This window comes from Ceratosolen solmsi, unplaced genomic scaffold (genome assembly GCF_000503995.2).
Source record: "Ceratosolen solmsi marchali unplaced genomic scaffold, CerSol_1.0 scaffold9, whole genome shotgun sequence".
NCBI lineage: Eukaryota > Metazoa > Arthropoda > Insecta > Hymenoptera > Agaonidae > Ceratosolen > Ceratosolen solmsi.
The window spans coordinates 101,144-113,329 of record NW_011948452.1 but is presented as its reverse complement, the minus strand read 5'-3'; the positions used below and the strand labels follow the sequence as shown (position 1 = coordinate 113,329).

General features: G+C 23.7%; 1 protein-coding gene across 4 annotated transcripts in view; it reads right to left on the bottom strand.

The window, feature by feature from the left end:
* Positions 1 to 1,236: 1,236 nt before the first annotated feature.
* The window catches only part of SERCA (ATPase sarcoplasmic/endoplasmic reticulum Ca2+ transporting SERCA), a 36,863-nt gene continuing 25,913 nt past the window's right edge, over positions 1,237 to 12,186 (bottom strand). For 3 of the 4 annotated variants that reach the window (XM_011505130.1, XM_011505132.1, XM_011505133.1), the window contains exons 8-14: positions 11,489 to 12,017; positions 10,869 to 11,089; positions 10,566 to 10,701; positions 10,254 to 10,406; positions 9,893 to 10,026; positions 9,694 to 9,811; positions 9,096 to 9,481 (exon numbers count right to left, since the gene is read on the bottom strand). In XM_011505130.1, coding sequence (XP_011503432.1) covers positions 9,293 to 9,481; positions 9,694 to 9,811; positions 9,893 to 10,026; positions 10,254 to 10,406; positions 10,566 to 10,701; positions 10,869 to 11,089; positions 11,489 to 12,017 — 1,480 coding nt within the window. In that variant the 3' untranslated portion in view covers positions 9,096 to 9,292. Of the gene's footprint in view, positions 1,763 to 9,095; positions 9,482 to 9,693; positions 9,812 to 9,892; positions 10,027 to 10,253; positions 10,407 to 10,565; positions 10,702 to 10,868; positions 11,090 to 11,488; positions 12,018 to 12,186 lie in introns of those variants that run through there. The other variant, XM_011505134.1, reaches the window with a different exon arrangement.

The window sequence follows — 12,186 nt, the reverse complement described above, 5'->3', positions numbered from 1 at the left end:
ATAGTGCTATGTAAAAAGTATAACGAAATCATCATATAGGTGCTATAAATATATAAATAAATGAATAAATTAATTTTCAAATAATAGGGGTATTTAATTATCTCTTCATTAGCTGCAACAATATACTTAATGTAGTCAGTTTAGCATTAATACCTTGAAAAATATGCATATTCAATAAGGAAATATTTTGTACACTATAGAAATAAGGAAAAAAATTTAATTAATAAATAAAAAATTGGAATCTTAATACTGAAATATTAGAGATTGCTTATTAATAGGACAAATAAATAATTTGAATATATATACATTCACTTATATTTGACTGTTTATATTATATAATTTTATTATGATTTTTCTACTAATTTTCTATCATTTTATGCCTAAATTTCGCATTTGCTTGATTAAAGTAAAAAATATTAGTAGGCAGGATAAAAAATATTGAAATGGTTAAATGTTAATCAATGTTTTCTTTTTTCTTTCTGATCTTTTGCATATTATGCACTGTCTATCTTTCTTTTCTAAAGTAATAAAAAAACATCACATTTTTATTATTGTCTTTTTAAATTTTGTAATTTTTTTTATTTATTATCTTAATTTTGAGTACAAAGAAGAATGTAAATAAATGTACATTCACCCTTTGAATATTTATAGATATTCCATAGTCTAATTTGGTTTCTCTCTGTCACATCATTTGACGATCGACAAATATCGTAACACAATAATAAACACTTTATACTTTAGTACCTTTTCATAATTTTAAATATTATTTAAATAGTAAACACAATGACCCTATTCCACTAAAAAAGTGAAGATTTTTGATAAAGAAAAAGAATTTTGATGCACAATAAATTATAATTATAGTCATTGAATTTTAATATCGTTTAAAAAATATCATTTTAATCATAAATCACGAAGTACTTTAATAGTAAAGGCATGCATAAGAATTCACACTCTTGCAAAATTGAGCTAAAGTTTTTATTCCAAATAGTCCTGTTACTGTATTATCGACTATTTATGTTATTTGTATTATCTATTCAAGGTAGATAACGCTATTTATTATTCAATTCTTTCATATCAATAACTACAGTCACTAAATATTTTCTTTTCAATGTTTAAAAAATAAGTCAGTAATTGTATTCACTGGAAGTTGAACTATGATTATAAGCATAAGAAGAAGAAACTACAAACTTGGTATTTAAAATTTTCATTAAATTCAAATAAAATATAATGAATCAAGGAAAGCCAAGAAATTAACGCACGATTTCAACAAAGTGTGCTCAGATACTCAATACCTAAAATAGAATGAAATAATAAATTTAAAAACGGAGAATTTTTCTGATACACTTTCCTTCGACAATAAAGTTTGTTATTTATTTGCATTGCTCTCTCGTCTCCCAAGAGTTGCACTAGCTTTTGATTTGGTGCCGTCAGGCCTACCCTAGGCCTACTTATGTTTCATTTTTCTTTTACGCATTTCCTCCGTGCCTCTCTATCTCCCCTCCTTGACCCTTTCACAATGTTAATCACCCTGTCTATATCTCACATATGCCTTTGTATTTTTTTGGTCACGTACATAAACTGGAAAAAATTATTATCATTTTTGCATTAGCTTGTTCGTTTCTATTGTTTGACGTATTTAAGTTTGCACGTGTCCAATCATAAGGATATATTTTATTATTGTATTTGTTGCTTACTCCTCTGGCGTTTTTATTTGTTCTCACATGATACATTTAGTGCAGGATCGGTTTCACCTCAGGAGCCACTGTAAAAAAACAGAAAAGAATTTAAAAATACATATGGATATCATGGATTTGAGCACGTGCTACTATATAAAGCTCCGGTTGAATGTCATTGGATTAGATTGGCGCTTATCGTTCGTTGAATCGTTGTAACTAGACATAAGCTGAAAAATTGCTGGATGAAAAAGCAAGAAAGTGTGGACAAATCCTTTTCTCTATTGAAAAAGATTAGTGAAATAAAAGCCAAGCAGCGTTTAATTAATGAATGTAGTTAAAACTCATTAATACAGCGAACATTTAAATTATAGAATTATTAATAATAGTCTTCTCTCATATAATGACAGTTATTATTTATCGGTTGTTTAACATTTATTATATTTTGAAAATCAGACAAATTTTATTATTTATTTTAATAATATTCCATACTATTTATATATTTACAGTTTTTTTTGCACAATAATTAAAAGATTAATATATTAAAAAATTAAAATTAAAACCTGAAATTATAAAATAATTTTAGTCTAATATTAGATACCTTTACATACAAATAAATAAATATTTTTAAGTCAAATGAGAGTTGTAATTAATAATCTCTACTTTTATTATTTATTCAAACAACAAATTCTAAATATATTTTTAGTTTTCGATATTTTTATTATTATAAAATATTTTCTAGTTTATCACTGCTGTTGATATTTGTAAACATTTGTTAAATATTATAAAAATTATTTAGGTTATTTATTTTTAATAAAATTAAGAATTATTTGCATCTTTATAAAGCACTGAAACTAACTTCACTAAATATTAAATGAAAGTGAAGTTCTTCGTATATTTATGTAGTTTTATAGATATATTTTTAAACGTGGATAGAATTTTAAATAAGTCTGATTAAAAGCATTAAAATTTGTATATAACATATATAGGCAAATCCTGTATAATTTTGTTAAACAGTATGTTAAAATCCTGTTACAAATTTCAATAGAATTTTATAAATCTATTCATGCATTGATATGTATTATTAGAATTATTGTTAGAATTAGATTTTTAAAAACAATTTTTTTATTCACTGTATTACATAGGCAAAACAAGTATTTGTTATTTAATGTATGAAATTATAGGATTTTTTTCGAATATATAGAAATATTTGTAATTTTCTAAATTTGTTCAGAAAATAATTTGAAAATATTACCAAATCATTTAAATGATTTTTTATTAATGTATAGTATTCAGTATGTTTGCAATAAATAAAAAATATACAAAGATTTAATTGAAAGATATTCGAAAATAAATAAGCAATATTTAAATAAAATTGATTTTTTTATAATATAAAGAATAAGAATTTTGAGAAGAAAATAGTTTTTTTTTACATTGATTTTTTATATGTATAAATAAAAAACTAAATCTAATAAATTACTACTTAAAATGCATAAACGTACAAAAAATTTATTTTACTAGTAACAAAAAATGAATATTAAAATATTTATACTTATTATAAAAGTTTTTTTTAATTAAAAAATTATAGTATCTTAGTAATATTTTTATATGGATAAAATATAGTTAACTTATTATGAAACTTAGAAGTTTTAAGATACTGACATATTATATTTTATAAAATAAAATAAAAATAACTTTTTGTTAATTAAAACAATAAGGGTATATTTTAATGAATTTAAAAAGTGTCTATTGTTTTTTAAATTAAATGAAGTATTGAAATGGAAAATCTTTAATTGGTAAACAAATATAGCTGGGTATACAAAATATATATGAAAACAGAACACCAAAGAAAAAGATATGTATATAAACAGATAAAAAAATATATTCTTGAAACTTTCTTTGCAAAACTTAATTCATAAAGTTGTGTTAATTCATCTTGTAATTTAAGCTAAATATCTATAAAGAAACAGTAATATAATTAATTTGTAAAGTGAAAATTGTAATATAAATTCTTATTTTGTTATCTTGTTCCCTTCATTTATTTATTTTCATTACAAAAATGTTTTAAAATAAAGTATTATGTAATAAAAGATTACCATATTAAATAGACAATATTAAAACTTTAAATAGTTATACATATTTAAATCTGTTGTAGAGTCGATAAGTCGTAAAAAATAAAGAAAAAATATCAGCATATATGCTCATAGTTTAAGTGTATTTATAAATGAAAAAAATATATATAAAGAATTAAGAAAATTTACAATAATTTTAAAAATAAAGTTGTAAATTGTTTTTAAAATTATTTGTTAGTATCCGCCAGATATAAAGTAACAAAATTAATATATTAATCTTATGTTAAAAATGAAGCCCTTTTTCAATTTTTCAATTATAATCGTTAAAAGTATGAGTTATCAAGAATTGATCAAATACCTTCATCTACGCTAATATATTTGTAAATAAAATATTTTGTTACACTTTTTGGATTTTGATATTAGATTTTATTATACAGTAAGAATTTTAAAATGATCACTTTTATACACCATTTGTATAGGTGTATTAGTAATTTTGTTCTTATAAATATAAAATAGACATCTTAATTTAATTTTGGAAGCTTCTTTTTTTCGAATATATAATATATGTAACTATTATTTTAAACTTCTTATATGTCTTAAGAAGTTTTAAATTAACTATTTATCATTAGTGAGCCGATTAGTGATGAAAGAAAAATTCAAATGTTAGTAACATATGCATTTGTTTATTTGCTTTTATATTCTTCTTATTATTATAACAAGTGTATGAAGATAAATTAAACGATTATTTCGCTAAGTTGTCTGAAGAAAAAGTTGAAATCATAGTTTTAACCGACTCCCACTTCGCATGCGGCGATCGCACTTTTTGTTATAATACTTTGAATGTAGCGTGCGCAATACCAAGTAATAACAATTGGCAATGCCTCAATTTTTAGATATACCTTTTTTAAACTTAATTTCATTATTTGAATGTTTTCAAAATGTACTACAATAATAGTAATCTCGCATAACAAATACATTTTTTTTTAATGCAAGGTTGAGATGTTCAAATTGAGGGTTTCGCGAGAATTCCTCGTTCGCATTTCTGTAATAAAAAAGATCGACATACGTATAATACGTACTGAATTACAATTATAAAACATCAGAATTCAGGATCATACTAAATGAATAATTACTATTTCCCGTGCATTTTCTTTACTTTCTTTGCCATTACTTGTTTCGAAACCATGTGCATGCCTTGTATTAAATACTTAGTTCAGAATTTTTAATTATTTGTTTTATGCAATTAAACGTTAAGAAATTATAGTTATATTAGTTACGATTTTTTAATTTGTATCTTCTGAGTTCGCTACCTAAAATTACTTTTATTAAATAACAAATATATTAATACTATATAAAATTCGTGATTTTTACACATTGTTTTACTTATACTTTATGATAATATTGCTCAATTAAAAACCCTTTTTTAATCGAATATTTTTTAAAGAAAAAAAATATATGAAGTAAAATTTTTTAGTAAAAATATTAATATTATTGATTAACAATAACTGTCTTACCTAAATTGAAAAAAATTTTATCGTTATCTATTTCTATGTAGTCTTAATTGTCTAATATATACACGTTTCAAAATAAAACATTATTACGATGAATATTTCTGATGAACTTTACTAATCGATATACTTATTTTGTGTAAAAGATTATTGAATCTTAATCTATTTCTACCTAATAAAATATTATTACGATGCATAATACATGTTAACATTTCCTTTATGTTGTCATAGTAAATTTTTATATTTATGAATAAGAATTTTAATTATTATAGATTTATTATATGTATATAATTAGTATTTTATTACATTAGTAAACCATAAATATACTTTAATAATAAAAACTTATTAATCGGCATTTTCTGAATTTTCACAAAAATTTAACATGAATACGAAACAAATATATTTTCAGATTGAAAAAATTGCAAAAATGAAAAAAAATTGTAATACAGTATATTTTTGTTTACTTTTAAATATCATATTTTAAGTAATGTTCATATTTCATGATTCAAATTATTTACAACAAAAGTAATATTTCATTAAAAGTATAATGAAAAATATATCAAAAATTCAGTTCTCTGAATAAAATTTAATAAATATAATTTTTCAATAATTATTTATATTTTATATAAAATTGAATATGATTTAGTAACAAAATTGTAAAAAATTAAAAAAAAAAAATTTAATAAATTTTAAAAATTTCCATTTTCAAAGATAAATATTTTGCAAATTTATTTAGTTTATACAAAGAAATTTTAGTATTTGAAATGAGATTGAATTTTTAATGCAATAGATATCAACCAGTGTAGAAATCTTTGAATATTTTCAAAATTCATTTGAACTTTGATCCAATATAAAGTAAGGCACCTATCAATTACTGATCAATATTTAGATATTTATTAATTATTTGTGATTATTTTTAAATTACAAAATCATATAACTCGAGTTAGAATAAAATTAATTCTCATTTTTTTATAAATTTGTTTGGGGCGAGATTTACTTAAAAAAGCATTTATTAATTTCAAAGTATGATTTCTTTTACTAGCATTAATAATTTTTTTACTTTATTTTAGACAAATATTTTTAGAAAAAGCTTGCAAAATTATAACGTTATAATTATAATTATAAAACAAATAAATTTTTTTTATCATCAAAGTTCAAAAAGTTAATATAAAATTAATTAATAATAATTAATTTTAATTAATTTTAATTAATATGATTGTTAATTTCTTTCACAATTCTTGGATATGTAGAAGTCTTTGCCATCGAGTATATACATTAATTTAAAAGTTATAAGGTGTACCATTTTTATATTAACATATTTTATAATGACGCATTTGAGTATTGCTTAGGATTATTTAGTAAATTCAAATCAATAGTACACATATATGCGTGTACATACACACACACACAAATAATATATATATTTTATATATCATATATATGTACAAACTACATAAAGCCAAGCAATCAATTTTATGCACTATATATATAGATCACAATATTGTGGTTTAGGCAAATTCGTAAACATGTTCATGAATAATGTCATATATCATCACTGCCTGCTTACGATTATTTTTTTTATATTTTCTTTTTTATTTTTACTTATTACTATTCAAATTCATTTTTGTCTGTAAATTTTGATATTACTTTATTACAGTAATCAATCGTTCCAATTCAAGTTTAAAATTTTTTTTGAAAAATTAAATGAATTAAATTAATAAAGATGATTAGAATAACAAATTAAAAGATAATAGAAAATGTAATCAACATAAACAAAAAAATATATTATATAAACGTATTGTAAGATTTGTGGAGTACTTACATTTGTAACTATGCAAACTATAGTCTAACTAACCAATGAGTACATAAGAATATACTTTTTCTCTGATTTAATTGTTTTTTATTATTTTCATTTTCTACATTAATTAAGAGTATATTGCGTTAAACTAAGTAAATATTTTTGTAGTTTTATATTAATATTTTAAATATTATCAAAATAAAAATTCCTTTATAAAAGAAATTATCTAGAATTTCTAATTTGGTACTTATCACAAATCATAATTGGTTATTTCTTAATTTAAGGCATTTATATTAATATATTATGAATATTAAAATGTTTACTATATTTTAAAATTTATTTATTTTGAATAAGTATATTAATTTATTTTAATTAGGGAGGGCAGAGAGAGAGAGAGTGATAGAGAGAGAGAGAGAGAGAGAGAGAGAGAGATGATAAATATAAGCAAATAGAAAACTCAATTATAAAAGTAGCACTGAATTTTTCGGATCATAATTTTTTCTGTATTTGCCTTTTTTTTTAATTAATAACTTTATGACAGTGACAATATCTATATAACTTATTATTTTTTAAAAAGTAAATTACAAAAAAGAGTTACGTTTAAGCATTATTTCTTTAAGAGAACCTAACTTTACGTGTAAAAGGTGCCATTTTTTATAAGACATTGATATTTAAGTATTCAAGGAACACATGGTCTCTAAAAAATGAAGACACGTGCAAGTATGTGTCCTTTTATATAGTGAATCAAATTGATATTTCTGTTTGTTAATAATTTTAAAAATTGCATGATTCGCAACAAAGTATTTTTGTATTCAGATTTCATACGTTACTAATTTGAGTAAGCTTATATATTTCAAAAGCCAATTAGAAAATATTTAAAATAGAAAAAATGAAGATAAAGGAGAAATACAACTCAGTAAGTGAGTGGTTATTCAAAGTGCACTTTAATAATAAATATTAAGCGAATAACAACAATAATCAAATAGATATATCACAAATATACGAGCATGAGATATAAAGATACTGTATTTTAAGGTGAATTATATTAAATAAACGTGAATGAAGGTATTTTAAATCATTATCTATTTCATCAATAAACTCGGTACGAAGTCTATCTAAATGTATTCGCGTGACAGGCGTGTAATAAAATTAATTTTAAGCTTAAATTTACAGCAGTACTTATAATTATATACAATTGAATTGATTAAAAATCTTAATTATCTTTCCTCCTCAATATGCATAATATCATATAAATTAGGTTTTTCGAAACGCTTTTGTAAATAAATTTTGAGCATTGCTGCATGATATTCTACCATTATCAATTATAAGCAGGTGTGTGTTTACAATTTAATATTAGGCAATTAGGTGTAATGAGTTTTATGTATTTTTAAATCGGTAGAATGAAGTATATATTTTTAATAACCATCACCACACTTTATGCTTTATATTATTTCAACCAGTAATTATTAATGTAGAGAAGAAATTGAATATTTAGATTATGTTTAAAATGTATATGTGTGATCACCATATCGATTAATTATTAGAAGGCTAGAGATTCTAATTAGTGTATAACACGAATATATGTAAATAAATAAATGTATGTATATATGTATAACCACACATCATGCGTGAATGCATGTCTACATACATTCATATACGTATACATTTGAAAACACGGGTAGCGTACATACCTGCACATATACATATATGTAACATATTTATATATACATATTATGATTTATAGTTTGCATACAGCATATAAAAAAATTAAAGAATAAAGTTTGCAATTAAAGAAATAGAACCAACGTCAGTTAAGAAAATTGGTATTTGGAAAAACAAGATTGCTGCTTCGTAAGAAAAAAAACATTAATATTTAAAAGGCACTTGTACAAAATAAATTGATTATAAGTTCTCGTTTCTTTATAACGAAAAATTAAATCCAAACAGAAAAACATTATGTCACTGAGTCGGTATAATTGCACAGTGATGATTTTTTTAATAGTGTAATGCAAAATGATTGATCTTCAACTATATAATGTTTTTTGTTTCCTAACGTAACACCATGCGCAACAGTCAAAATAATTAAAATCTCACTTGGACACACTGTTTTCGTTATTTTATATCATAAACTTCTCCTCTACAAGGAGAAGTTAGGCTTATCAATTTTTGCTCTTTTTTAGTTAAATGCAACTGCAAGTCCAAGGTGGTGTACTTGGTTTCCATAAAAAAGGCATCTATCATTTACAAGAGCAGTCCAAAAAACACAGCCCACATTAGAATAATCCAGTGTATGGTGTGCATTGGGTTCTCACCATCTGTAATTTTTCTGGCAGTAAACTTTAAGGTTTCATCAAGAAGTACAACTGGAATTGAGAACTTCATAACAGTGAGCCATTCATCCACAGTTAAAGGAGTCACTTGGAATACAGACTAGAAAATATTTAAAACAAATAAAAATAAAAAATAGATTATATTGAATTAAATTAAAAATGATATTGTTAAATCAATGTTGTTAAGAAAAAATAGACTAGTTTTATTAATGGAATATATTATAACATATTTTTAGAATATATATTGATCTTTTTATTATTTTAATATTTATTTAATTATGTGATATATCAATATATATATTTTATATTTACCGAAAGAACATCAACATGAAGAATAACGAAATGGAGTGTGAAAGAAAGTGCCATTGAAGCAATCAGCCATAAATTTGACCAGGGTGGCATATTTACAAGAGATTGGTTTTCAGATAAGCTATTACAAATAAAAAATATTCATATTAAAATGAATGTTAAATGTTGAATTTATAGTTAGAAAGTGAAGTATTTAATAAACCTATTCATAGCATTCAACATTTCAATAGTAACAAGAACTGAAAGAGCCATGGTCATTGGGTGAGGATCATTAAAAACTTTGCAATCAAGGCCTTTAAATTCTTCACCTCCAGTAATGCAGGCTAAGTGATGAGTCTGAAAAAAATATATGAAAATTTAATAATTATAGTATATAATTATTTTTATGTTTGTAAACAATAAAAAAAAGTTAGAATACAAATTTTTTCATTTGATATACGCATATAAATACCTAAATAATATGTAAATTAATAATGAATATTCCGTTATAATATAGTACTAAATGTATAAAATCAAAAGTAATTATAAAATATTTACTCGAGAAAGAAATGAAAATATATTACCAATTGATAGTAATTCATTTGAGGTCCATTAGGGCTGTACAAAAACCACCATGCAGCAGATCCAACAGTAGCAGCACCGACATATCCACCAATTGCTAAATAACGGAAGAAAAGCCATCCCGAAATTAGAGACTCATCTGCTTTACGGGGTGGCTATAAGAAAAAATGATTTTTAATTGAATTTTAACATTTTCTTATTCATATAGAAATGTTTTTTTACTATAATATTTTGGATTTATTTGAAGACAGATAAATAATCAGGCGTAGAAAAATATAATTACATGAAAATAAGTAAAACAAATGATAACTGACTTTTTGCATAATGTCTAAATCAGGTGGATTGAAACCAAGAGCAGTAGCTGGAAGACCGTCAGTGACAAGGTTGACCCATAATAGCTGTACAGGAATCAATGCTTCAGGAAGACCAAGAGCCGCAGTTAAAAAAATACTGAAAATTATAAAATAAATTATGAAATATTTATAATATATTAAAAAATTATTATTAAAATTTCTATTATATATTTATTATACAAAAATTTTAAGCTCCTTGTTTTTTAAGACAACATTGTAAAATACAATAAATTTTAATTTATTCTATTAAAATTTTAAATTTACCTAACCACTTCACCAATATTAGAAGAGATAAGGTAACGGATGAACTGCTTCATATTGTTATAAATGGCTCGACCTTCTTCAACAGCAGCTACAATTGATGAGAAGTTATCGTCAGCTAATACCATCTCAGCAGCAGATTTTGCCACAGCTGTACCAGATCCCATAGCAATACCAATTTCGGCTTTTTTTAAAGCTGGTGCATCATTTACACCATCACCAGTCTGATAAATAATAAATAAGATAATACCAATGTTATATATTATAAAGATTATTATTTAAAATAAATATATTTTTGTACTACATCACATTATATAAGTAACTCATTTAATTTTAAATTTATTATAAAAAGTTAAATTTCATAAGTGTAAGAAGCAATTATACAATAAGTATTTAATTGTTAAATCAAAGGATATAGTAAAAAAAGATATTAGACTATATTTTACATAATCCTGTTAGTGATATATATGTACTATTTATTGTACGTTTTCATTATTTTGTTGTGTTTTTTTCCTTAACAATTATTCTTAATTAGTAGGTTATTAAATTTAAATATTAAGAGCTAATAAATCAGATAATTGTGCTTATAAAATAATGCTAAACAAAGTACAAGGAAAACTCACCATAGCAGATATCTCATTCATACTTTGTAAATATTCTACAATTTTTGATTTATGAGCGGGTTCTACTCGGGAAAAAAGTCTTGCTCTGGCACAAGCAGCTCTTTGTTCAGGGATAGATAAATCATCAAATTCTCGTCCAGAGTAAGATTTGCCGGTAGTATCTTCATCTTCAGCGAAGATACCAATTCTTTTACAGATCGCTTCGGCGGTGGCCTTGTTGTCACCAGTGATGACGATGACACGGATACCAGCAGCACGGCATCTAACAATGGAGTCGAACACTTCTTTACGTGGTGGATCTAACATGCCGACAACACCGATGAATGTTAAATCTCTCTCATAAGTATAGAATTTACTAGAATCGCCTAAATCCATATCATCGGGTTTAAGTGGATGGTCGGCAGTGGCAAGAGCTAGACAACGAAGGGTGTCACGCCCTGTACCGTATTGACGAGTTAAATCGAGAATTCGATTTTTCAAAGTTGAAGTTAATGGAAACTTTTGTGCGCCGATGCGAGCATGGGTACATCTGTAATATTATTTATTAAATTACATTTACTATTGGACCGTTTTTCTTTTATTATGTTTGTTTGCGTTTGTATGTTTAATTATAAGAATTTGAAAAACTTTATTCTCAATATTGTATTGAAATTTTATTTGGATAACATTTTCTTACCATAATTTTTAATAAGCTATTT